General features: G+C 42.1%; 1 protein-coding gene and 1 long non-coding RNA gene across 2 annotated transcripts in view; one reads left to right on the top strand and one right to left on the bottom strand.

The window, feature by feature from the left end:
• Positions 1-3,065: 3,065 nt before the first annotated feature.
• LOC131278182 (uncharacterized) lies at positions 3,066-9,142 on the bottom strand. Its single transcript, XR_009185438.2, has 3 exons — positions 8,773-9,142; positions 6,903-6,968; positions 3,066-6,447 (listed from the first exon to the last, which is right to left on the bottom strand). It is a non-coding gene; the product is annotated as an uncharacterized lncRNA (long non-coding RNA).
• The window catches only part of ERICH6 (glutamate rich 6), a 39,213-nt gene continuing 21,927 nt past the window's right edge, over positions 6,263-23,548 (top strand). Inside the window, exons 1-7 of the mRNA XM_058295145.2 lie at positions 6,263-9,249; positions 9,974-10,031; positions 14,651-14,742; positions 19,246-19,308; positions 19,540-19,595; positions 19,691-19,807; positions 22,426-22,539. Coding sequence (XP_058151128.1) covers positions 8,847-9,249; positions 9,974-10,031; positions 14,651-14,742; positions 19,246-19,308; positions 19,540-19,595; positions 19,691-19,807; positions 22,426-22,539 — 903 coding nt within the window. The 5' untranslated portion in view covers positions 6,263-8,846. The remainder of the gene's footprint in view (positions 9,250-9,973; positions 10,032-14,650; positions 14,743-19,245; positions 19,309-19,539; positions 19,596-19,690; positions 19,808-22,425; positions 22,540-23,548) is intronic.

Genomic DNA, 23,548 nt, shown 5'->3' with positions numbered 1-23,548 from the left:
TTGTTACAATAACCTTCTATCAGGTGACCCTACTAATTAAGCCTTTGCTCCCCCAAAATCTAGAGAGTCTACTTGAGTAGACTGGTCTAGTTGAGTCTCGTAGAGTCCAGCTGAGAGCACATTCTAGTCTCAACCCAGCAGCCAGAATGATCTTTTTAAAATGTAAATCATGCCAGGTTCAAAATCCACCAAGCACTCCCCATTTCACTCAGACAAAAAGCCAGAAGGTCCCACACAATCAAAAGCCACAAGGTCTCACACAATCAACCACTTGCTTCTTTCATTCCAGCCATGGTGGCCCAGTGCTATGCCTGGAACACTCTTCCTGCAAAGATCCCCATGGCCCGCTCCCTTACTTCCTTCAGGTGTCTGCTCACATGTGACCCTACTAGACTCACTGATATGAAATAATTAGAATAGGCAAATCCATAAAGTCAGAAACTAGAACACAGCTTACCAGGGCCAGGGTGGGGGTGGAGAATGGGGAGTTAAGGCTCAATTGATATGGAGTTTCTGTTTGGGGTGATAAAAGTTTTGGCCATGGATGATGGTGATGGAGGCACAACTTTGTGAATGTAATTAACCTCCCTGAATTGTATATTTGAAAAGGGATTTTTTTAAAAAGGGAAAATGCATATTACCAGAAAAAAAATTTTTTTAAACCATAGAACTGTGCAACACCAAGAGTGAGCCCTAATGTAAACTATGGGTTATAATTAATAGTTTAATAGTATATTTATAGTAGTATTGTTTCATCAGTTGTAACAAGGGTGCCACACTAATGCAAAATGTTAGCCATAGGGAAAACTATACACGGCAGGGGGATGTATATGGGAATTCTATACTTGCTGCATGATTTTTTCCATGATTTTTCTATAAATCTACAACTGAGCTAAAAAAAAAAAAAAAAGAAGAAGATAAAATGATTAACCTACTAGATTTATTTTGTGGTCCTACCCCAGTGAAAGCCTCTGATGATCCCCCAAGAATGAGAGTATAGAACAATGTCAGCTAGGTAGCATACACTCAATAAATATTTTTTAAATGAGTTAATACTGAACATATTGAATTAACAAATGAATGAATGAACAATGCAAAGTCTTGGAGGAGCAGGCAGAGAATGGATGACCTCGGAATTGTCAGTTTCAGCGAGGATACAGGAAAACTCTTTCTCTGTAACTGTGGAGACAGTCCAGAGACAAGACATAGTGTTAGGACTACAGATCAAGTGGGATTGAGTCCAAAGGGCAATGAAGCTGAGCTTGACCTCAAAGGAACTAGTGTGAAGATATGAAGTCAGGGAGAAGAGAGCAGGCAGATTTGGGGTCTGAGCGTCAGAGAAGGCTGATACATCCGCTCTTTTCCCTATCATCCTTCCCAGGGGCAGTCTCTGCGGGTGGTACAGAAGTCCAGGAGGAGCGAATCCAATGAAATATTAAGGTGTCACTGCTAACTGAGAGGCTCTCAGAAGTCATCTGCTGAGAAGAGCTTGGGGGAGGAGGGGATCTGACATTTAGAAAGCTGCTCCTCAAAGCTAACACAGCCAGGCACATTCCTAATTAGTCACCATCAAGGCTAGTGTTCTTTGCTATTGTACTTCCACTGTGAATCAGCACAATGGCAGACAAAAGCATTCCAAGGGATACTATGCTTTCTTTATGAACAGAGAGTTATGTAAAAATTCACTCTCTGGCCTTTCTCAAAGTAATTATATTCATAGCAGTCTTTAGAGGGAAACGTTAAATAGAAAGGGAAACAAACAAAATGTCAATGATGATAATGAAAAACAATTACATAATACTGTATGCTTTTGATGGGAAAAAATGTTTAAAAAAAAAAAAATCCCCTTACATCTGAAGCACCCAAAACATTGTACAGATTCACAGATGTAGCATCATTTTCTAAGCAGAATTACATGGTCCTATTAAAAAAAAAAGATAATGCAAGATCAGTTCTCAATAAGAAAATTTAAATAATTAACTCATCTCAAAATAGGCCTATGAAGTAGGTGGGAAGGTACTAAGATCTCCATTTAAAGATCAGGGAACAAAGGCTAAACAAGGCTCAAAGTCATGCAAATGGTGAGAAGAGCAGCCTGGTTCTCAAAACCCAAGCTCCCTACTCCACGGAGGCACTGAGGACTGGGGAGAGGGGTGGAAGTGGGGCAGCCTAGCACCATCTTGTCTCTGCATGGCCAAGACAAGACAGGGGCAGTCCCTCACGGGGAAATAAGAAACTGGTCTTTGTCAAGTAAGTGGATACAAGAGAAGATTTCCTTAGACATTTTTTTTTTAGGTACTGGGGGCCAGGGATGGAAACAGGAACCTCGTATATGGGAAGCCAGTGCTCAACCACTAAGCCACATTGACTTCCCTGAGTTGGTTTCTTCGTTTGTTTTGCTTGTTTTATTTTCCTTTTAAAGATTTATTTTTTTTATTTATTTATTCCCTGCCCCCGTGCCCCTTGCACTCGCTGTCTGCTCTCTGTGTCCATTGGCAGCATATTCTTCTGTGTCTGCTTGTCTTCTCTTCTCATCTTCTCTCTAGGAGGCACTGGGAACCAAACCTGGGAACTTCCGACCAGGTAGAGAGGCACTTAATCATTTGAGCCACCTCAGCTCCCTGGTTTGTTGTGTCTCTCATTGTCTTTTCCTCTGTGTCTCTTTTCTGTTGTGTGGTCTTGTTGCATCAGCTCAGGGCCAGTTCTCTGTGTGGGCCAGCTCACCTTCACCAGGAGGCCCTGGGAACAGAACCCGGGACCCCTCTCATGTGGTAGACAGGAGCCCAATTGTTTGAGCCGTATCCGCTTCCCTGTTGTTTGTGTTTTGTTTCGTTTTGTTTCAGGAGGCACTGGGAACCGAACCTGCAACCTCCCATGTGGGAAGCAGGCACTCAACCATTTGAGCCACATCTGCTCTCCTTTCTTAGATTTTTTTTTAAAGATTTATTTTCTATGTATTTCTCTCCCCTTTCCCCCCACCCCGCCCCTTTGTCTGCTCTCTGTGTCCATTCACTGTGTGCTCTTCTGGGACCACTTCTATCCTTCACAGTGGCACCAGGAATCTGTTTTTCTTTTTGTTACATCATCTTGTTGTGTCAGTTCTCCGTGTATACAGCGCCATTCCTGGGCAGGCTGCACTTTCTTTCACACTGGACGGCTTTCCTTACGGGGTGCACTCCTTACACATGGGGCTCCCCTACATGGAGGACACCTCTGTGTGGCAGGGCACTCCTTACGCACATCAGCACTGCGCATGGGCCAGCTCCACACGGGTCAAGGAGGCCTGGGGGTTGAACCGTGGACCTCCCATGTGGTAGGCGGACGCCCTAGCCACTGGGCCAAGTCCGCTTTCATTCCTTAGATTTTTGATACCAAGCAAAAGCAAGTTCTTGCCCCAAAGCATTTCAATTCCTGAGACACCAGGGATTCAAAGAGAGAAAGAGTTTTATTGCCAGTGCATGGCTAGGAGCACAGATGATCTAACAGTGTAAAATCTATCTCTCCAACCTGATTGGGGTGGGGCTGGCTCAGCTTCCTCCATTAATAAGCACTAAGGGGCTGTCTAATATGAAACAGAATAGAGAGTGGGGACAAAAGGGGGCTCAGTCACAAGGTCTTTACAATCACAAGATAAAGGTTATATAGTTTCATAGTCATTAACAGAGATCAAGGCATCTGGATTCTAGTTCAGCCAGTCTCAGTAATTTCAGGTAGAAAGTAAAAAGGCACCTATGTAATGATTCAATAATCATAAGTATTTGTTAATTCTTAATCCTCGGTTACACTTTCAAAAAGATCTTAGCAAAGAATACTTAAAAATGTTAATTCAATACAAAATTAACCAAACGTTAAATCAATCTCAGAACTACAGGGAGGCAACCCAGAATAAACACAAGCACAATTAGCCTGCTCTCAGCCAGCTCCCACCTCACCCTCACAGCCCTGATTTCCACTGGACTCTGGGACCCTGGAAACTTAACCAAATTTGGAATCTCTTCTTGTTTTTTAATGTTTTTCCTTTGGGTCCTCTTGATCCTGTCACTGCGCTTCCTAGAAGGAACCAGTTGGATTTCGTGACCTCTAAGATCCCTTCAGCATCAAAATGCTCTTACTGGGGGGAGGAGGAGTGGGGTGCTACTGCTTAATGGGTACCAAGTTCTGTTGGGGGTGATGAAAATGCTTTGGCAATGGATTATGGTGATGGTATCATGATATTGGGAATGTAACGAATATCACTGAGTTGTACATGTGAAAGTGATTAAAATGGGAAATTTTATGTTGTATATATGTTACCACAATAAAAAACCTTTCCAAAATTAAAAAGCTATTATTTCCAGAAAAGGATGGGTTGTGTTTTTTTTTTTTTAATTCCACTACGTTATTTGCACCTCAACAGAGCAACTCATGGTTCCCAGTGCTGGGCCTACTCCCTGGGCTTGAGCCTGGCTGCCCTTTTCTCTTCTCCTGGGACGCTTTTACATTCCCCTCTCCAGCCGTCCTCATTTCACCCTTCCTTCCTGAGCAGCTCGGATCCCTCCTCTTGTCTGCTCTCTTAGCCTGCAAGTTTTCCTCTTCTTTCAAAAAAAATATCCCGTGTATCTTCTCTCTGCCTCAGGATACAGGGACAGTCTGGGGCCTCTCAGCCCCTCCACCTAGCCCCAGAGCCTGGCTTGCCCGACTCCTGCCGCCTGCTCAGGCACTGCTGTGATTCCTGAGGGCAAGACCATGCCTCTCCACGTCCAGCTGAGGACTGGCTCCTGGTAATGCTGGGTAAATACTTGCTGATGGATCTGACAAGCATAAAATGCCGCCTAACTTTAAACTTCCTTCTCCTTCCAGCGCTGCTAAAAAGCACCCTGGGCTGGAAGGCTCATGGGTCTCACTAAACCCCTCTCTCTGCAGGTTTATGGTTCTAAGAAAGAAAGAAAAGAAGAGGAAGGAAAAAAAGCAGCAACGGACACCAGGAACTGACCTGATCACAGCTAGTCCTCGATATCCTGCCACTCACAGCCAGGCCATACTGTTCTCCTACTGGCCATAAACATTCTTACAGAATACCAACCTCAGACAAGGTGATGCGGACACCATGATATACTAGACGTGTGGTCTCTTCATTGTTTTGTCTAGGCACAGACAAAAATAAGGTCGCTCTGTCATCCACAAAATACCCCACCATACAATCATTCCCCCTTTCTGACGGCATTCAATCTAGAGTGAAACCCCACTTCCTTAGACTCACCCCCAAATCACACAATCCAAGCCTAAATCCCTTTGTCTGTTCTTTCTAACATCCTCTTAGTGAGATACTCTGCTGCAATGAGTAATAAACCCTACTCACTTAACTACAGGTGTGTGCTGTGCTCTTTGGCTGAAAGTAGGGTTGACAGTTGTGGGCAGTCATTTCACATTCACCAATGTCCACAAATATCTTAAGGTAAACATTATTATTATTATTATTAATCCCAATTTACACTCATGGAAACGGAAGCTGAAAGATGTCAAGTGATTTAGCCCATATCAGCCAAGATCACAAGGGAACTTTGAGGCTTAACCCAGTCACCAGGGGACTTATGTCCCCAGCTATGCAGTTCCTTTATCTTAGAAAGTTCACTTCCTTTATCTTAGAAATGAAGTTAAGCAAACAGGAACATGATCCTTCCCACTAGGAATATCTCCTCATGCTGAGAGACTTTTAAAAGGGAGAGCCCCCAAATGGTGGGGCTCCTGAGGGCTCTGGAGACACCCAGGCCCTGTGGTCATGGCAGATGGCTCCGGGGTTTGCTGCCTTGCCAGTGGGCTCTAGTTTGGAGCTTGTGCTCCTGAGGGTGACAGAGTTGGACTCAGGTGTGGCTTCTCTGCACACGTCTCTTCTGTCCCTTTTATTTTATTTTTTAAAGATTTATTTATTTATTTCTCTCCCCTCCCCCCGCCCCCAGACACCCTGGTTGTCTGTTCTCTGTGTCTATTTGCTGTGTCTTCTTTGTCCGCTTCTGTTGTTGTCAGCGGCACGGGAATCTTTGTTTCTTTTTGTTGCGTCATCTTGTGTCAGCTCTCCATGTGTGCGGCGCCATTCCTGGGCAGGCTGCACATCCTTTCGTGCTGGGCGGCTCTCCTTACAGGGCACACTCCTGGCGTGTGGGGCTCTCCTACGCGAGGGACACCCCTGCGTGGCAGGGCACTCCTTGCGCGCATCAGCAGTGCGCATGGGCCAGCTGCACACGGGTCAAGGAGGCCCGGGGTTTGAACCGCAGACCTCCCATGTGGTAGGCGGATGCCCTATCCACTGGACCAAGTCTGCCGCCCTGTCCCTTTTATTTAAACTATGGTTGGCACTGGAGTTGATAGGTGTATGTCCAAGAGACTTGAATCTCTGGGCTGTCCATGTGCCAGCTGGGCCCTGAGCCACCACAGAGTTGCAACACCTACTCTCCAGTTCATTGGACTCACCTAGGACAAATAACAAGGAGGTGAGGATGGACAACCACCACACCAAGGAACTGAGAGAGTCTACAACTGCAAGCAAGAGAGTCCCATCCATCAGCCATATGGGATCAGCAGCCCCTTTCAATTGGAGATGGAGTGGACATCACCATCACAGGGTCCTCAGGATTGGGGGATGAAATATGGACAAGAATGGACTTACTGGTACTCTACTTATAGACTTGTTGTGATTCTAGCAATGGAAGAAGTTATATCATTGATGTGGAGACAGCGGCCACTAGAGTTGCTGAAGGTAGGGAGAGGGAAAGAGAGGTGTAATATAGCAGCATTTTCAGGACTTGGAATTGTCTTGAATGACATTGCAAAGACAGATGCAAGATATTATATATCCTGCCTTAACTTACAGAATGGAGTGGGAGAGAATGTAAATTGCAGTGTAGACTCTGGTTTATTGGACTTACCCCACTCATCTGACATGGAGTTGAAGAAGGTCAACCATCACACCATGGAGCCAAGAGTGCCTACAACTGAAAGCAGGAGGATTACATAGAGCATCCATGTGGAATCTAAGCCCCCTCTAGATACAGGTGTGGAGTGAACAAAACCATTCCAAGGTCCACAGGATGGAGGAATAGAGTATGGATTAGAATGGACTTACTGATATGCTATTCATGAACTATTGTGATTAGTAATCGAAGAAAATGTGGCATTGGTGTGGAGAAAGTGGCCATGGTGGCTGCTGGGGATAGGGAGTGGGAGGAAGAGATGTGATGTGGGGCATTTTCAGGGGTTGGAGTTGTCCTGGGTGGTGCTGCAGGGACAGTTACTGGACATTGTATGTCTTCCCATGGCCCACTGGATGGAATGTGGGAGAGTGTGGGCTAGGATGTGGACCATTGGCCATGAGGTGCAGCGGTGCTCAGAGATGTATTCACCAAGGGCAATGAATGTCTCATGATGATGGAGGAGGTTGTTGCTATGGGGGGAGGAGTGGGGTGAGGGGGGTGGGGGGTATATTAGGACCTCATATTTTTTTAATGTAATATTTAAAAAATAAAGACAAAAAAAAAGGAAAAAAAAATTGCAGTGTAGACTATAATCCATGCTGTGTGGCAATACTCCAAAACGTGTTAATCAATTGCAATGAATGTACCACACTAACGAAAGAAGTTGTTAATGTGGGAAAAGTGGGAGGTCTGGGGAGTGGGGCATATGGGAATCCTCTATATTTTTGTATGTAACATTTTATGTAATCTATTATCACTTAAAAATAAATAAAAATACATTAAAAATAAATAAATAAAAATATGTCCTTAAAAATTTTAAATAAATAAAAGGGAGTAGAGGAAATAGTTGTGGCTCAAGCAGTTGCGCACCCACTACCCTCATGGGAGGTGCAGGGTTCAGTCCCGGTGTCTCCTAAAAACAAAAACACAAACAACAAGCAAAAAAGGAGAAAAAACAAAAAAACAAAAAACTCAGGGGAGTTGATGTGGTTCAGTGGTTGAGGGCTGGCTTCCCACAAACAAGGTCGGGGTTCAAATCCCAAGTCCTGTACCTACCCCACCCCCCCACCCCCAATAAAAAGGAAGCAATACTCTATAGTGAAGGTGTATGTTTCAGTCTGTATGGTGGGTAACTGTTACATACCTGTATACCTTTTTGGAAAGTATTTGAAAAAAGTTAAGTACTATGAGCTGAAAACAAAGACCTAGGAAAGAAAAAAACCCAGGTGGTGCCTGGGTGGCCAGATGTCTCACGCTTTTTCCAGTTCCAGGATGGAACTAGCAATACGCAGGGCCAGGACTTTGAGCGAGGCACTCTTGTCAGGAGCAAAATTTAAGAGAAGCCACAAAAGCTAATCAAACTAAATATTTCTGCAACTCTTGTAAAGTGGAAATCTGCCAACTACGGCCCGTGGGCCATTTGTGTAAATAAAGGTTCATTGGAAGTTTTAACAAGCAGATGCCCACTCAATAAAAACCAAACTCCTGCATCCACCCACAATACCAAGGGGCATTAAGTGGGTCCATCGCTGGAACGTACTTCCCTGTCTTCTCAAGCAAACAAACAACAAATCCGGAGAGGCCCCAAAAGAGTTGAGAAGAAAGGGAGGTAATTTCGGCGCAGGCTGCCAGGCCCCTCACAGGCCCGGGAGCCCGGGAGCCGAGGGCCCGGGGGAAGCCGGGGACGGGGTCGCCGCGCCCCACAGCGCCCCCTGCCGCCGCTCCCCTCCGCGCACCAACACTCGAGCCGGTTACAGGCCTCCTGGCGCTTTAAATCAGGGAGGTTCGGCCGCCCGCGCGCGGTTGCCTCGGGAGACGGACGCACCAGAGCGTCCCCTGGAGCCGGAGCGGCGACGGCGACAGCGGCGGCGCGAGCCCCGGTCCCGTCTTTTGCCCGCCATGGACAACTCGCAGTACAGATTCCCAGGGCTGGAGAAGGAGGCGAATCAGAAAGGGGAAATGGAGATGGGAGGCGAGGAAGAGGAAGAGGAGGTGGAGGAGGAAGAGGAAGAGGAGGAGGAGGAGGCAGAGGAGGCGGCGGCGGCTGGCAGGGAGGGACAGGAGACCGAATCCCTGGACGCATCCGACACCGAGTCCATCTGGAAGTTGATGGCCGAAGGTGACAGCGAATTAGACGACGAGCACGTACTCGTCCCCCGCGTTGCCAGCGTCATCAGCCCCAGCCTGAGCCCGACGCCGACGGCCAGCGCGACGTGGAGTCACGCGCCCAGCCCGGAAACCAGCCCGAGCGCCAGCGCCCCCGCCAGCGCCAGCTCCAGCTCCTCCTCCTCCTCCCAAAAAAGTACCGGCCGCGCGCCGCGCGCCCCCCTCCCCGCGGGCCCGGGTCCCCAGGGCCCAGCCCCGGGGCACAGCTGGGCCACAGGCCCGCCCGGGGGTCCGCTTCCCAGATGTTTGCACCGCTCTCCCCTCCCACACCCAGGCTCCGCGGGCCTCGGTCCCGAGTTCCCACTTTTCCTCTCTCTCACTCTCACACTGAAAAACCTCCCCTGGGCTGCTGTGATAGTTCAAAGTTAAGGATCTAGGTGAAAGCCGTAAATGTGAAACAGGCAGTGCTGAGTAGAGTGCCCATTTTTATTTAACTTATTAAGTGTCTTCACGCAGCGATCTCTCTCTCTCTCACACGCACACACACGTGGCGCTCCTGGAGCTGGAGTAATGTCTTAAGGATGTTGTACTATTAAAACATCCTCCTGAAAGAAGCACGACTCACTTTTGTATTTAACATCCTGTACTTACATGGCTCCAGTCCCTGAGAGTTATTCAGAGTAGGTTTCTCAACCTCGGCACTGCTGACTTTAGGGGGAGAAGTAATTCTTTATTCATTCCAGGATGTTTAGCAGCATCTCTGGCCTCTACTCCTGGGTGTCCCAGTAGCACCCCTGATGTTTTGTGCCAATCAGAATGTCCCAGACATTGCCAAATGTCCCCTGGTGGGCAAAATCACCCCATCTGAGAACCACTGATTTACAAGGAGTGGCTAATTTTTTAAATGTTTCCTTCAACAGATTTTCCTAAAATATTTCAAACATTTAGAAAAGACATGACTGAAATGAATATAGATAGGTAAGCAAATGTGGTTTTGGTTGTTTTTTTTTTTTTTGTTTTTTTTTCAGCTGTTTTATTTACCTTTTGGGTAAATATGTTAGGAAGTAGAGGAAAATAAGCCAAGGCATTTATTTTAATCAGACCCCATAGGATGTGTTAGACATTGTGGAGGAGGTAAAGAAAAGGTCCCTGCCTACTTCACAATCTTCCCTCCCCCCCCCCCCCCCTTTTTATTGTTGTTGTTATTGTCATTAGCCTTCTGGCACTTTAAATAGGAAGATACTAGGGAGAAAACTTTTGAAATGTCTTTGTAAATCTTTCCTGAAATCTCATACAAACCTGAGTCCACAATCATGAATTACTTTTCACCTAAGCTTTGCCTTTATGACCAACTTTCAAACTTTTAAGTATAACAATTGTTCTGTCCCATTTATATGTTTGTATTTATCCTTTTAGTTCATCTTTTTAATGAAGGATAATATATGCACTGGCTAAAAAATTAAAGTATATAATGGTATAATATTCAAAATCTTCACTCACTCCCCACCTCCCACTCCACTCACTATATGGTTAACAGTTTTTGTTACCCATTATAATTTTTTTTCCTCTCCCCTTCTCCCCCTCGCCCCAAGTTGTCTGCTCTCTGTGTCCATTTGCTGTGTGTTCTTCTGTGACTGCTTCTATCCTTTTCAGCAGCACCAGGAATCTGTGTTTCTTTTTTGTTGTGTCATCTTGTTGTGTCAGCTCTCCGTATGTGCGGCACCATTCCTGGGCAGGCTGCACTTTCTTTCCCGCTGGGTGGCTCTCCTTACGGGGCACACTCCCTTATGCAGGGGACACCCCTGCATGGCACGGCACTCCTTGCGCGCATCAGCACTGCGCATGGGTCAGCTCCGCATGGGTCAAGGAGGCCCAGGGTTTGAACCGCAGACCTCCCATGTGGTAGGCGGACGCCCTACCATTGGGCCAAGTCTGCTTCCCTCCATTATAATTTTAAAGAACTCATTTTCACTTCCTGGTTTATCAATTTTTGACATTACTATTGATTCTCAACCCTGAAAGGTAAGGACTATAATTCATACTACCTCTCGCCTCTTAACTTTTAGTAGTTAAATTATTTTAGTTTTTCTAATCTTTACAACTTTTAAATATTTAAGCCTCTATTTCTTAATTTATCAATATTATCTATTGACTCTATTATGAAAAATTAACTCATTAATTCATTCCTGCTCCTTTCCATCTCTCCTCTTACCCTTTCCTTTCACTCCCAATTAACAAATTATATTAAATATTTAGCCATGTAAAGTTATATTACCTTGCCAAGTTTTACCATGTTTATGTTTTGTAATTAAATCTTGGTGCTCTGAGTATAGGTTGATTCTAAAAATTGAAAGCCAATAAATAGTACTCATAATTTTCTGATAATTATTTACTAGAGAACCAGTATTGTGATTGGATCCACGGACAAGAAAATGTAATCCTATGTTCATAAATCTTGGCTCCTGGAAGAAGAACTTTTCAACTCTCAGTTCTTTTTTAGTTGTCTTCAGTTTTCCTGGATTAGGTTCAAGGGCCACAGTTCCTTGATTCCCATATTGCCTTCTTTCTTTTGTTCCTTTTCCTTCTTTTGGAGAAACTCCTTGGGTAATTTTTTCATGTAGGTCTTATAGCTAGTAAAATTTCTGACTTTTTGCCTGTCTGAAAATGTTTTTATTTTGCCTTTATATTTGATTAGTAATATAATCTCATATAAAGTAATAAGTTTAAAACCATTTTTCCTCAGAGTTCTGCTTCATTGCCTCCTAGTCCAGTGTTGCTGATTGGTGTGAGTCTTAAACCCTCTGATTTGATTATTTCTCTGTTCTTTCCTTCTTATGTTCCTACTAGATGGCTATTGGGCCTCTTGAATAGATTCTCCATCTTTCATCACTTTTCCTTTATGTTTTCAAGATCTTCAGTGTTTGCATGGTACTCTGCAGCCTTTGTTCAAGAATTTTTATTTTAGGATTCGTGTTTGGAATGTCCAGGAACCAGTTCTTGTTCTCTAATGGTTGCTGTCCAAAGTAGTTTGTTGTTGTTTTTGTTTTTGTTATTGTTTTTAATATCTTTGAGAACACAAATTTTAATATATTAATGTGTCTTTTGTTCTTTGTATTTCTTTTGTCTTTAAGGATCATTTGTCCTGTTGGTCCTTCTTTTCCATATTATTGATTGTCTTTTAAGTAACTGGTAATCTTTGGTTACCCATTTTTATTTATAAGTGAATGACCAGTAGGTAGCTAGAATGGAATCTTTCAGGTTTTGCATGGGAGCACTGACTATGAGTCCTGTGTAGGTGGGCAGGGCACATCAGAAATATGATAGGATATCAGAGCTTCCCTGTGGAGAATCTGGGCAGCAAATATGCAGGCTGGGTAACCCTATTATTACTAGAGTTAGGGTAAGGATGGTTTACTATGTGGATGGAGTCCTTTATATTTCATTCCTGGGTGGAATGTCCTTTCCTCCATTCTCACTCAAGTCTGCTGGGCAGGTCCTGAGTGACATCATACTCTGATCTGTTTCTTTTTCATACCCAAACCCTCCCAAAGCAAGTTACCCACTATTTTCAGAAAGTAGTTCTTTGGGCTTCATGAGGGGAAACAAAAATAACTGCAACCACCTGCCCTATAAAGGGAAAGAAAGAAGCCAGGCTTGCCTAGCTCTTCCAAGTTCAGTCCTTGAACTTCTCTGATGACTCCCCAGCTCGCTTCTCTGTACATTTGGTTGACTCAGAGCTAGAACCTTCTCAGGAGTTTTCTTTGAAAAATCTTATTTCACTCTCTTGTCTTGAGCTATGGTGTTCTCTGCTCTGGCTTAACATCATCCTAACACCATCTATTTTCTTTCTTTTAGCAATGTCTTCAATAATGCTTGTTTATCGATTACAACTATCTTGTTTTCCAAGACTTTTTTGGCTTAGTTTGGTTTAGTTTGCATGTCTGTTGTTTCAGTGAGATTTTGGAAAGGAAGGGAAGGAGAATGATCTGTTCAGGTGCCACTTTGATTCGGAATTCTTATATAAGATTTCAAATTCATAGGAACCTCTCTTTCCTAGATCAACTTCTTAATTTTTCCTCCTAAATCTTCCTAAGGAGATGTTTTTTTAATATTTCAAAGTGTTCACTGGTAAATTCAGTAAAGTAGTTAGTGTTTTTTACGTCTGTCCTAGAAACTTATAAAAATACAACCAATGTTGGCTAAACTTCTACTTATAATTGCCCTGTTTCTATTCTAGTTGAATATAGGGCAAATGTTAGGAGGCAATGGAATGTGTAAAACCACAGGTTTTGAAGCCAGTCAGGTCAAAGTACAACCTGAACCTACCACATGTGCTTTTTTTGAGAGGTTTCCTAATCTCCATGCACTTTAGTTTCCTCATCTGTAACAGAGGAATACTAATACCTATCTTGACTGATTTTCGTAAACCTAACATGAAATCATATGGGTAAAACAACTGCTATGTTTGTTCTACTACATAATTAAGTTCTCAATAAATGTTAACTTTCTTATTTCTCTCAGTCTGCCTTCTACCTTTACACAGAATTTCTCTCTGTGATCTTTGGTATTTGTATAAGAAAAATAAAGAACTTAGATGAATAAATATTGGTTTTAGTTAACCATTTAACTCGGCGGGGGGGCAGTGGGAAACAAGAACATTAAATGCGGTCTGGGGATGTTTTGTTTTGTTTTTTAGTGTTCCTTTACACTTGGTCTCTTTAAATTGTTTCTCTGGGAAGTTAGATAAACAGGGCTCCCTCTGAGACCTGCACAGGTGGCCTCAGCAGAGGAGTTCTTTGCTTATTACAGAACACAGTAATTTCAGAATTAAAAAAATAAAAACCACTGATGCAATGTGCCAAGGAGCAAAGCATCCAAAAGGAAGGTGGAGATGTAATAGAGACAAGATTTCACCTTTCTCAGTTCTCTTAAAGTGACAATTCTAAAACTGGCTAAATTATTTGAAAAATTACTGTTTGATAATTATAGAAAATCTGGCAAATTATCCCAAACCATTGAAGTTGAAAGAGGCAAAGGAAATTGAGAAGCAGTAGCTATTGCTTACTTGTTGCCAGTAACAGTTATTTTAACAAGTAAAATTGAATAAATTGCTCTCTTGTCAATAACTCAAATAACTGATTAAAACCACTTATAGCAAGGATACAGATTATTTCATTAAACTTAATTAACTGCATCTCTTTAAAAAGAGTTTGGAATTTTTAAGCTATTGAAAATGAACATGTGATTTAATTTAAATTCAAGTAAATGTTTAAGCACACACACCACTACCACCACGATCACCAGCAATGATGACAACACACAGGAACAGATACAGCACTGGGAATTTATTCCCTGAAGAAAATAACATGGGATCAGGAGTCTCAGGGGATTAGGAATACCTTGCAAAGAACAGATTTGATGCAAATACATTGTACCTGACCTAGATCTACTAAAGAGACACATATGGAAGAGAATGTTTCAAAGAAAATAAAATTAGGATCTTCTATATACATAAGTTACTTGGTTGCTAAATGTTTTATATTTAGAAGACCTGCCAACAAACTGTACTCAAAATTAGCATTTTGTCTAAATTTCAGGATGATCTATCAAAATTTATACCCAGGAATTCCAACATCAGTACAAACAGAAGAAAGCTGGCTTCAAAAAATGTCTAGTCAAAAGCACCTGCGTGAGTAGTTTGATGTTTTAGTTTTTGCTGGGAGGCAGATTTGCTGGGAGGTGGGACCACATATTGGAAAGAACGCAAGTATAGAGATCCAGAAGAGCTAGGTTTGTATCCCAGCTCCAACACAAACTAATACTGTGATCTTGGGTAAGTTTCTTAAATTGTCTCAGTTTCTTCATCTGTTGGTAATAAATGATACTTCTATTACAGGATTGTTATGAGAATCAAAATGAGCTTAAATATTTAAACTCCCAGGCAGATTACATGTAATACATGTGAGCATTTATCTACACGTCAAGAAATAATCTGCCATTATATTTTTGATGCATATATTTATCTTTTTCATGATAGAAATAACATTCATTTGACTGTTTTTTAAGAAGTCGAACCATTAAGACATATATAACAGAAAGATTAAAATGTTAACCGATCCCAGTATATTCCTCGGAGATAATCATTATAAATAGTTTTTCCTTTCCAACATGTATACTTAAAATTTAGGTGATGTCACTTTCTCATCAAACCCTTATTGAGCACCTACTATAGGCCAAGCACCTCTCATAAGCCAAGGTGATGATAAGGGCCAAGGAGAAGAAGCAGGGAAGGGGAGAGAGTATAGGGGGAGGAGGGCTGCAAGCTTATACAGGGTGCTCTGGGGAGCTTTAATTGAGAAGACGAGATACCTGAGTAAAGACCTGAGCGAGGGAGCCATTAGGACCCCTGAGGGAAGACTGCTGAGGCAAAGGGAGAGCAAGTGCCTCCTTCTAGAACAAGAAGGAGACCAGTGCGGCTGCAGTGAAGGAAGCAAGAAGACTCCTAGGGGATAAGGTCAGGGCGATAACGAGGACTGAATCTTTTTGATGGTGAGTGAAGTACACAATTACTGGAGGTTTCAAACACTGGAGTGACACAATCTGGCATATATTTTAAGGGCAGCTGACTGCTGAGAAAATGTTGTAAGGGGTCAAGGGCCCACAGAGTGGCCCCGGGGCACTCCATTGTTAAGAAGTTGGGAAGATGAGGAGGAGAAAACAAAGGAGACTGAAATAAGAACATCTAATATGGAAAAGGAAAACCCATCCAGTGTTCTACAGGCCAAGGAAGAAAGTGCCTGGAGGAGATAACAATCAGCTGGGATCATACAGTTACTTAGAGGCCGAGGAAGATGAAGACTGAGAATTGACTACTAGATCTATTGTGTGGAGCTCCTGGTAAACCTGATGGAACTTATTTCCCTGTACTGGGGGGTTGAGGACCTGACTGCTTTGGGTTCAAGGGAGACTTGGAGAAGGGGAATTGAAGTCAGAAAGCGAAGAATAAAGAACCATACAGCATACTCCTATCTCATTACCAAGTTTTTAACAGTGTAACTAGTATGTGAACACATTGTTTTTAAAAAATCAAACAATACAAATAACAATCACTTCTTTTGACCATTATCCCCAATTTCAAAGGTCACCACTATTATGAGGTTGATGTTTATCTTCCCAGATCTTTTTCTAAACTTCTGTATCGATGAGAAGAGAGAGAACTATAGACAGTGGTTTGGTCATTTTGGTTTGTTGTTGTTGTTTGCATAAATAGTATCAAACTGAATATATTGTTCTACGTGTTTTTTAACTTAACAATATGCCTTGGACATTTTTCCATTTTCTTCATTCTCTTAAGTGTTGCATACTAGTATGTAATGTGAATGTGCAAAGAATTATGTAAAGATTCCCCAACTGATGTAAAATTGTTTCCAGATTTTTACTTCCACAGTGTTACTGTAATAATCCTCCTCTTTATGTACATATCCAAGTATTTCTCCAAGCAGATGCCACGAAGTGACATTGTTGGGTGAAAAGATAAGCATATAAATCATCCTTTCAAAAGAGCTGACCCAATGTATGCTTCCATCAAAAGAGTTTTAAGACCTCCTGTTTTCTTGTCATTCTTACATTTTTTACAGTCTCCTAGGTGGAAAATATACTGTATCTTATTATTTTATTTTGTATTTCTTGTTTAATATTGAAGTTGAGCCTCTTGTTGCCAGGATATTTTTTGGCCACTTGTATCTCCTCTTCTTTGAATTAAGCATATAAACAAGTATTCATATATTTTGCCTATTTTCCCCTAGGTGTTGTCTTTTTTTTCCTTTTTGGTAACTCTATACATTTTGTAATACTTTGAATATAAACATGTTGCAAATATTTCCTCCAAATTATCTTTTGTCTTTTACCTTTATTTGTGGTACATTTTTGTCATATGTAATTTCAAATTCTTATGTAAATAAATCTTTTCTTTGTGATTTTTTAATATTTTGTGGCTGATTTAAGGAATTCTTTCCGTAACTCAAGATTATAAACATATTTTACTATATCTTCATCTATATACTACGATTTTATTTTTTACATTAAGCTTCTTAATCAAATGGAATTTATTTTTATGAGTGGCTTGAAAAAACATCCATTAACTTTTTTCCAAATATGTCCCAATAATGATTTATTAAATAGTCAAACACTTCCCCTGTTTTGTTTTTTTTTCTCTCCCCTTCCCCGCTGTTGTTTGCTCTGTGTCTATTTGCTCTATATTCCGTGTCTGCTTGCATTGTGAGGAGGCAGTTGGAAACTGTGTCTCTTTTGTTGCGTCATCTTGCTGCATCAGCTCTCCGTGTATGCGGCGGGACCCCTGGGCAGGCTGCACTTTTTTTTCACGTGGGGCAGCTCTCCTTGCGGGGCGCACTCCTTGCATGTGGGACACCCCTACACAGGGGCGCCCCTGCATGGCATGGCACTCCTTGTTCTCGTCAGCACTGCACATGGGCCAGCTCACCACATGGGTCAGGAGGCCCTGGGTATAGAACCCTGGACCCTCCATATGGTAGGCAGACACTCTGTCAGTTGAGCCACGTTCCACTTCCCCTCTCTGTTTTGAAATACTCTCTTTATCCTATACTGAAACTGAACCATTTGTATTTTCTTACCCAATACCACACTATTTTAACTTCTTTGGCTTTATAATATATGTAATGACTGATTAAGCAATTACTGCTCTCCTTATTCTTTTTCAAGATATGTCTACATATTCTTGAGCATTTGCTCTTCCAGAAGCATTTTAGAATCAGCTTGTCAAATTCCATTGAAAAACCCCTTCAGAATAACATTGGCTATATAGATTAATTTTGGAATAATTGGCATTTTTATTATTTAGTCTTGCTATGCAGGAACCTAGTGTACCTCTCCATTTTTTTTCAGATCCTCTTTTATAGTTTTTTTTTTTCCATATAGGATGTAGGCAGCTTTTATTCATTTATTCCTAGGTAATTTACAGTCTTTTCTTAATATAGCAACTGAAATCTTTTTATTCTATTATATTCTCTGATTATTGTTGATGCATAGGAAAGCTATTGATTTCTATGTATTAATCTTGTATCTGACCCTCTCTTGAACTTTATTAATCCCAATAGTTTGGCAGTTAAAAGTCTACTATACAATTACATTTCCTGCAAATAATGGCAGTTTTATCTCTTCCTTGATTTTTTTTCCTTAGTAGAGCATCTTTCCTTCATGTCAGGAAAGACTGATCCAATTCTTACTGTATAGTATTCCCTCATATACAGTTATTGTCACTTATATAATAAATCTGATTGTAGATACTTCAGGTTGTTTTAGTTTGGTTTCGTTTTTTTAGTTTTTCCCAAAACAAATAATGCTTTGATGAAAATTCTTATGCATTCATTTTTAATAGTTGTTTTGGCATTTCTGATGACCAAAATGTCTAGAAACATATTTAATTTTTTTTCAGATACTGTACATTACCTCCCTCCCTCACTGCTCCCCAGAAAAAAAAGGCCAACTTTTGAAGTCCATCTCTTTGCCTGGTACCAACTGTTGTCGTCTCTGGCTCTGATGGGAAAATGGGTCACTTATATCTCAACAACCCCCTTCCTTTGCTTCTGCCTCATTGTAGGTTGCTCTCGTTGTTGTTTTTTAACTCATTCTAGTCCTGTCTGCCTTACACCTTCTAGACATGTACTCAAAGTCATTGATATGTTGATGGCCTTCTTCCCCATATCCAGATGCTCAGGAATCTGGGGAGAGAGGAAAAGTAATCCTGGTAGTTTAGTTCACCGTCTTGAACTAAAACTTCCCAGCACCCTCCAACCTGAAAAAGTGCATACAGAGTAACGACATAAAGAAGACATAATGGTACTTAAAAGAAGCCAAAAATTTAAGGGTATGCCTGCCATGATTCTAGTCAAGTAAAAAAAGCATCCCACGTAGTATTCCAGGACTGGAAAGGAACAGGGAAACATTATAAAACATGATACATTAGAGTGGTGAGTTTCCTTTGGTCCTTACTGTTAATAAAATATTCTTTGGAGAAAGACAAAAAAGTTGAAAGAAAAATTAAAACCAACATACATAAAAGCAGTACTTATCTAAGAAGTATGTTATTTTACATTAAATTTCTTTTCTATTTTATCAAGGTTGGTGACAAGTACACACTTTTTTTTTTTAACAGAGGTGGAAGCATCCCACGTTTTGAAGAAAGATGAGCCTAAAACTGTAGCTTCTGAGATAAGAGGTGAATAGATGTTTAGAGTCATCCTCTTTTGCTGGCTAAGGAACCAACTGTAACTGATGGAGTCCACATGCCTTTAAAAATCATTTCCTGAAGAATGTATGCAAGAAGATGGTGAAAATGTAGGATTTGGGGGTATTTAAACAATGTGTGTGTGATGGGGAGGAGGATAGAGAAATAAAATGCAATGCACAAAGGTTAACTTTTCTTCTAAATCTATCCTCTTCTCTTCAGGAAAATGGATAATTAATCCAGAAGAGTCAAAATTAAATATTTTATATCAGCTGGAGGTAAGAAATAGTTATCTGATCGACTAGGACACTGTTCTCATGACTTCTTTAAAAAGGCTTATTTAATTTTCAGTTTCTCTCTCTTTTTTATTTAGTTTAAGGAAGACTTCATAAAACTCTTTGAACCTGCTCTGAAAACTTTACCCAGCATCGGGCTACCATCCATTCTGGCATACAAACCAGAGATTTTCAATTCAGATATTAAATTCAAGGTGATTTTAATTCATATTCTTTTAAAATGACCATTACCATAGTAAATGACATTAAAAACCACATGAGAATTTGCACAATGAATAGTGAACCTACTTTAAAAAATTAGGCAAAGAGCTCATTTGCCTAGAGTAATCCGTAGACAGGGTGACCATCAAGCCTGGAAAGGCAGATGAACATTTGGCTTATTTGATCATGTCAGTGCCTGTCTTAGCTCTCCAGGGCTGCTGTAACAAACTACCACAGGCTGGTTGACATAAACAACAGGGATTTATTGCCTCACAATTTTGGAGGCTAGGAGTCCAAAATTGAGGTGCCAGCATGATCACACTTTCTCTGAAGTCTGTAGCATTCTGGTGATGACTTACAGGCAAGCCAGTATTCAGTCGCTGCCTCTCTCATGGCCATCTCTCACCCTGTGTCCAAATTTCCTTTGCTCATAAGGACTCCAGTCGTATTGGATTAAGACCAATTTCAATTCGGCCTCCTTAACTAATGATGTCTTTAAGGATCCCATTCACAAACAGGTCCCAGGGGTAGGACATGAACTTGTCTTTGTGGGGAAACATGATTCAATCCATAACGGTGACCAATTAATGCCTGCACTTAATGGGAGCGGGAAGGTCACCTTAGTGATTCCAGCAGGATGGTGCGCCACTCCCACTACACCAGAGTGGTGCGGGACTGTCTGGTGGGATGATAATTTCCAAACCTGGATTGGATGGTGTGGCCACACAGAGGGCGCTGCATGTCCATCAGATCTGAATCCCCTTGATTACTTTTTCTGGGATGCATGAAAGGTTCAGGTCTATTTATTGAAAACCAGAGACACTAATCATTCAAGGCAGTGCATCACAGATGCCTGTGCAGGGACTGATAGCTATGCTGTGTTGATACACTGATGCTGGGTTCACTGATATTTTGTACAGCACGCTGAACTGTGCAATGCTAATGAGGGCCAACATATTGAATATATCATGTAATGGAACATCAATACATGTTCACCGTTTATATTTGCCCAGGTTTCTAGACATTATGGTCATATGGACATATGGACATATGGACATATGGTCATATGGTCATATGGACATTAAGCCTATAGACTCTTCAGGCTTAAATTCTTTATTCAAACATAGCACCCTCCTTTTCTGAGCCACAAAGGCTTGTATCCAGGGGAGTTTCTTCAGCTGGGGTTACAGTCGCTTTCCTTGACTCTCAGAGATGAGCCTAAACACAGAAAAGACCTTGTGGCCATTCTGCCATGGTGGTGTCCCTGCACTGACCCCTCTCCAGGGCTGGCTCCTCTTGCTCCTGGGGCAGGTCTTTCAGGTCCTCTGAGACTGGCTCTAGTTCTGGGGCAGCAGCAGCTGGCTTGCTCATACCTCACCTCCAGGTGCACACCCACTATTGATCTTTTGAAGCATCTCCATCATGTTTCACCCCTGTCCATTAATGAAATACAGGGATCACAGACGGATGGGTTCACTACCAAATTTCTGTGTGCAACAGGTTGTAGATGGCCTAATATTGCTCTGTCTGCCCTAATCCATTATTTGGTAGCCTCCCTAGATCTTTCATCTCCCTACAGCAAGGCTTTACTCCCCAAGCATTCTGCTTTCAGTGGTATGTACTACTTCCTCTTGGGTAGTTTTGATGGTCTAAAGATATTGGATATGACTCTGAGGTGGGAAGCACTGGCTGCATTGGCCACCTCAGTCACCCTCTGGCTCCATGGAGGTGGACAATTTGCCAGTCCCAGAAGATAGTTTTCAGGACAGATAATCTGGTGGTATTCATGAGCTGCAAGGATCTGAGTCCTTTCCTGGAGCCCAGGAGCTTCCTCTCCCACAGGCATGCCATTGACATGCATCAACCCCTCCCTGAGTCCCCCGAGCTCCTAAATGGGTCTCTTCCCTTTGCTTCCCCTCATCTCCCCCTCCTGAATTAGCTTCACAATGCAGACAAGAGAACACAGAGCCTTACCACGGACCTCCCTTGAGTTAGGACTCTAATTTACCTCAGAAAGTTGATAACTATAAATGCTGGTCTACACAGCAATGTCAAGGCTGTCTCTTACCTGACACTTCTCGAAAGAGTTTATGGTATTCAGATATCTGGGACCATTTGCATAAAATCGGATATGTGTTATCCTTTGTCTCTCACTTTTAGGTGCACACTGTACATTCCTGTCAGGGGCTCTGATGTCAACAATAAAATAATTTCTGCAACTTTCTTGTTTTGGGGAGGCATCCCCAGGGCCCACACAGGTCTTGACAGGTTCAGCGCTACTCTAACAGCACCAGACTGAGGCCCTCAAGATGCCATCTCCTCCTCCTCAGTCCTCATCAGCCCACAAGTACAAATGACGTCACCTTAACTGGAATAGACAAATTATATTGGCTTGGTGCCTTCTCATGTAGGATCTCAATACCTTCAGAGTTCCCACCTTAATTTTAGGGAGTCCCCAGGGGGTCTGACAGTAGTTCACAAGCACATCCCCCGCCACCTTGCTCTCCCACTGGACATTCCCTGGCCCTGCTCAGAGCCTTGGCTCCTGCTGCTCCCACTCTCTGGGCCTCCTTGTGGGCACTTCTTCATTTTTTCCTTTCCCTTACTGAAGGATGAAGAGGAAGAGATATCACCTGAGTGTGAATTTTGTGGGAGAGATCTACAAACATTTCTTTCCTGTATGGATATTTATTCTGACTACAGTTCCTACGAACTAACAAAACATGTAAGTTCTAAAGTAGGTTTACTGAGCAAACGGTATTATCTTTAAATACCTGCATGTAGTCTTTTCTTCTGCAGATTTCACATCCACTGCCAATCTTAAGAGAGTTATGTGTTAACCATCAGGGAAATGCAAATCAAAACCACAGTGGGATACCACCTCACATCCATTAGAATGGCTATACTCTAAAAGACAAATAATAACAAGTGTTGGGTAGGATGTAAAGAAATTGGAAACCTCAGATGCTGCTGGAGAGGGACTATAAAACGGTGCAGCTGCTTTGGAAAAAAAGTCTGGCAGTTCCTCAAAAGGTTAAACACGAGTTACTCGGTGACTTAACAATTCCACTCCCAGGTAGACCCAAGAAAATTGAAAACATATGTCTGCATAAAACTTATTCATTAGAGGTGGAGGCGTCTTTGGGACATGGAGCTGCCCTGGATGGTGCTTCAGAGGCAATCACCGGACATTGTAAATCCTCACAGGGCCCATTGGATGGAATGGGGGAGAGTATGGGCCATGATGTGGACCATTGACTATGAGGTGCAGAGGTGCCCAAAGATGTACTTACCAAATCCAATGGATGTGTCATGATGATGGGAGGGAGTGTTGCTGGGGGGGGGGGGGGGGGGAAGAGGTGGGGTGGGGGGGGGGTTGAATGGGACCTCACATATATATTTTTAATGTAATATTATTACAAAGTCAATAAAAAAAATCATGAAAAAAAAAACAACTTATTCATGAATATTTAGAGGAGCATCATTCACAATCGCCAAAAAGAAGAAACAACCCAAATGACCATTAACTGGTGAATGGATAAACAAAACGCAGTAAACTCATAAAGTGGAATATCATTCATTAATAAAAGGAAATGAAGTGCCAATGCATGCTTTAGTACAGACTAACCTCTAAAACATTATGCTAAGTGGAAGAAGCCAGTCACAAAAGACTAGTTTATTGTATGATTCCATTTATATGTCCAGAATAGGCAAATCCATAGAAACAGAAAGTA

This window comes from Dasypus novemcinctus, chromosome 4, assembly GCF_030445035.2.
Source record: "Dasypus novemcinctus isolate mDasNov1 chromosome 4, mDasNov1.1.hap2, whole genome shotgun sequence".
Classification (NCBI taxonomy): domain Eukaryota; kingdom Metazoa; phylum Chordata; class Mammalia; order Cingulata; family Dasypodidae; genus Dasypus; species Dasypus novemcinctus.
Note: the sequence above shows the minus strand (reverse complement) of the source record. Positions and strands in the feature narration are given on the sequence as shown.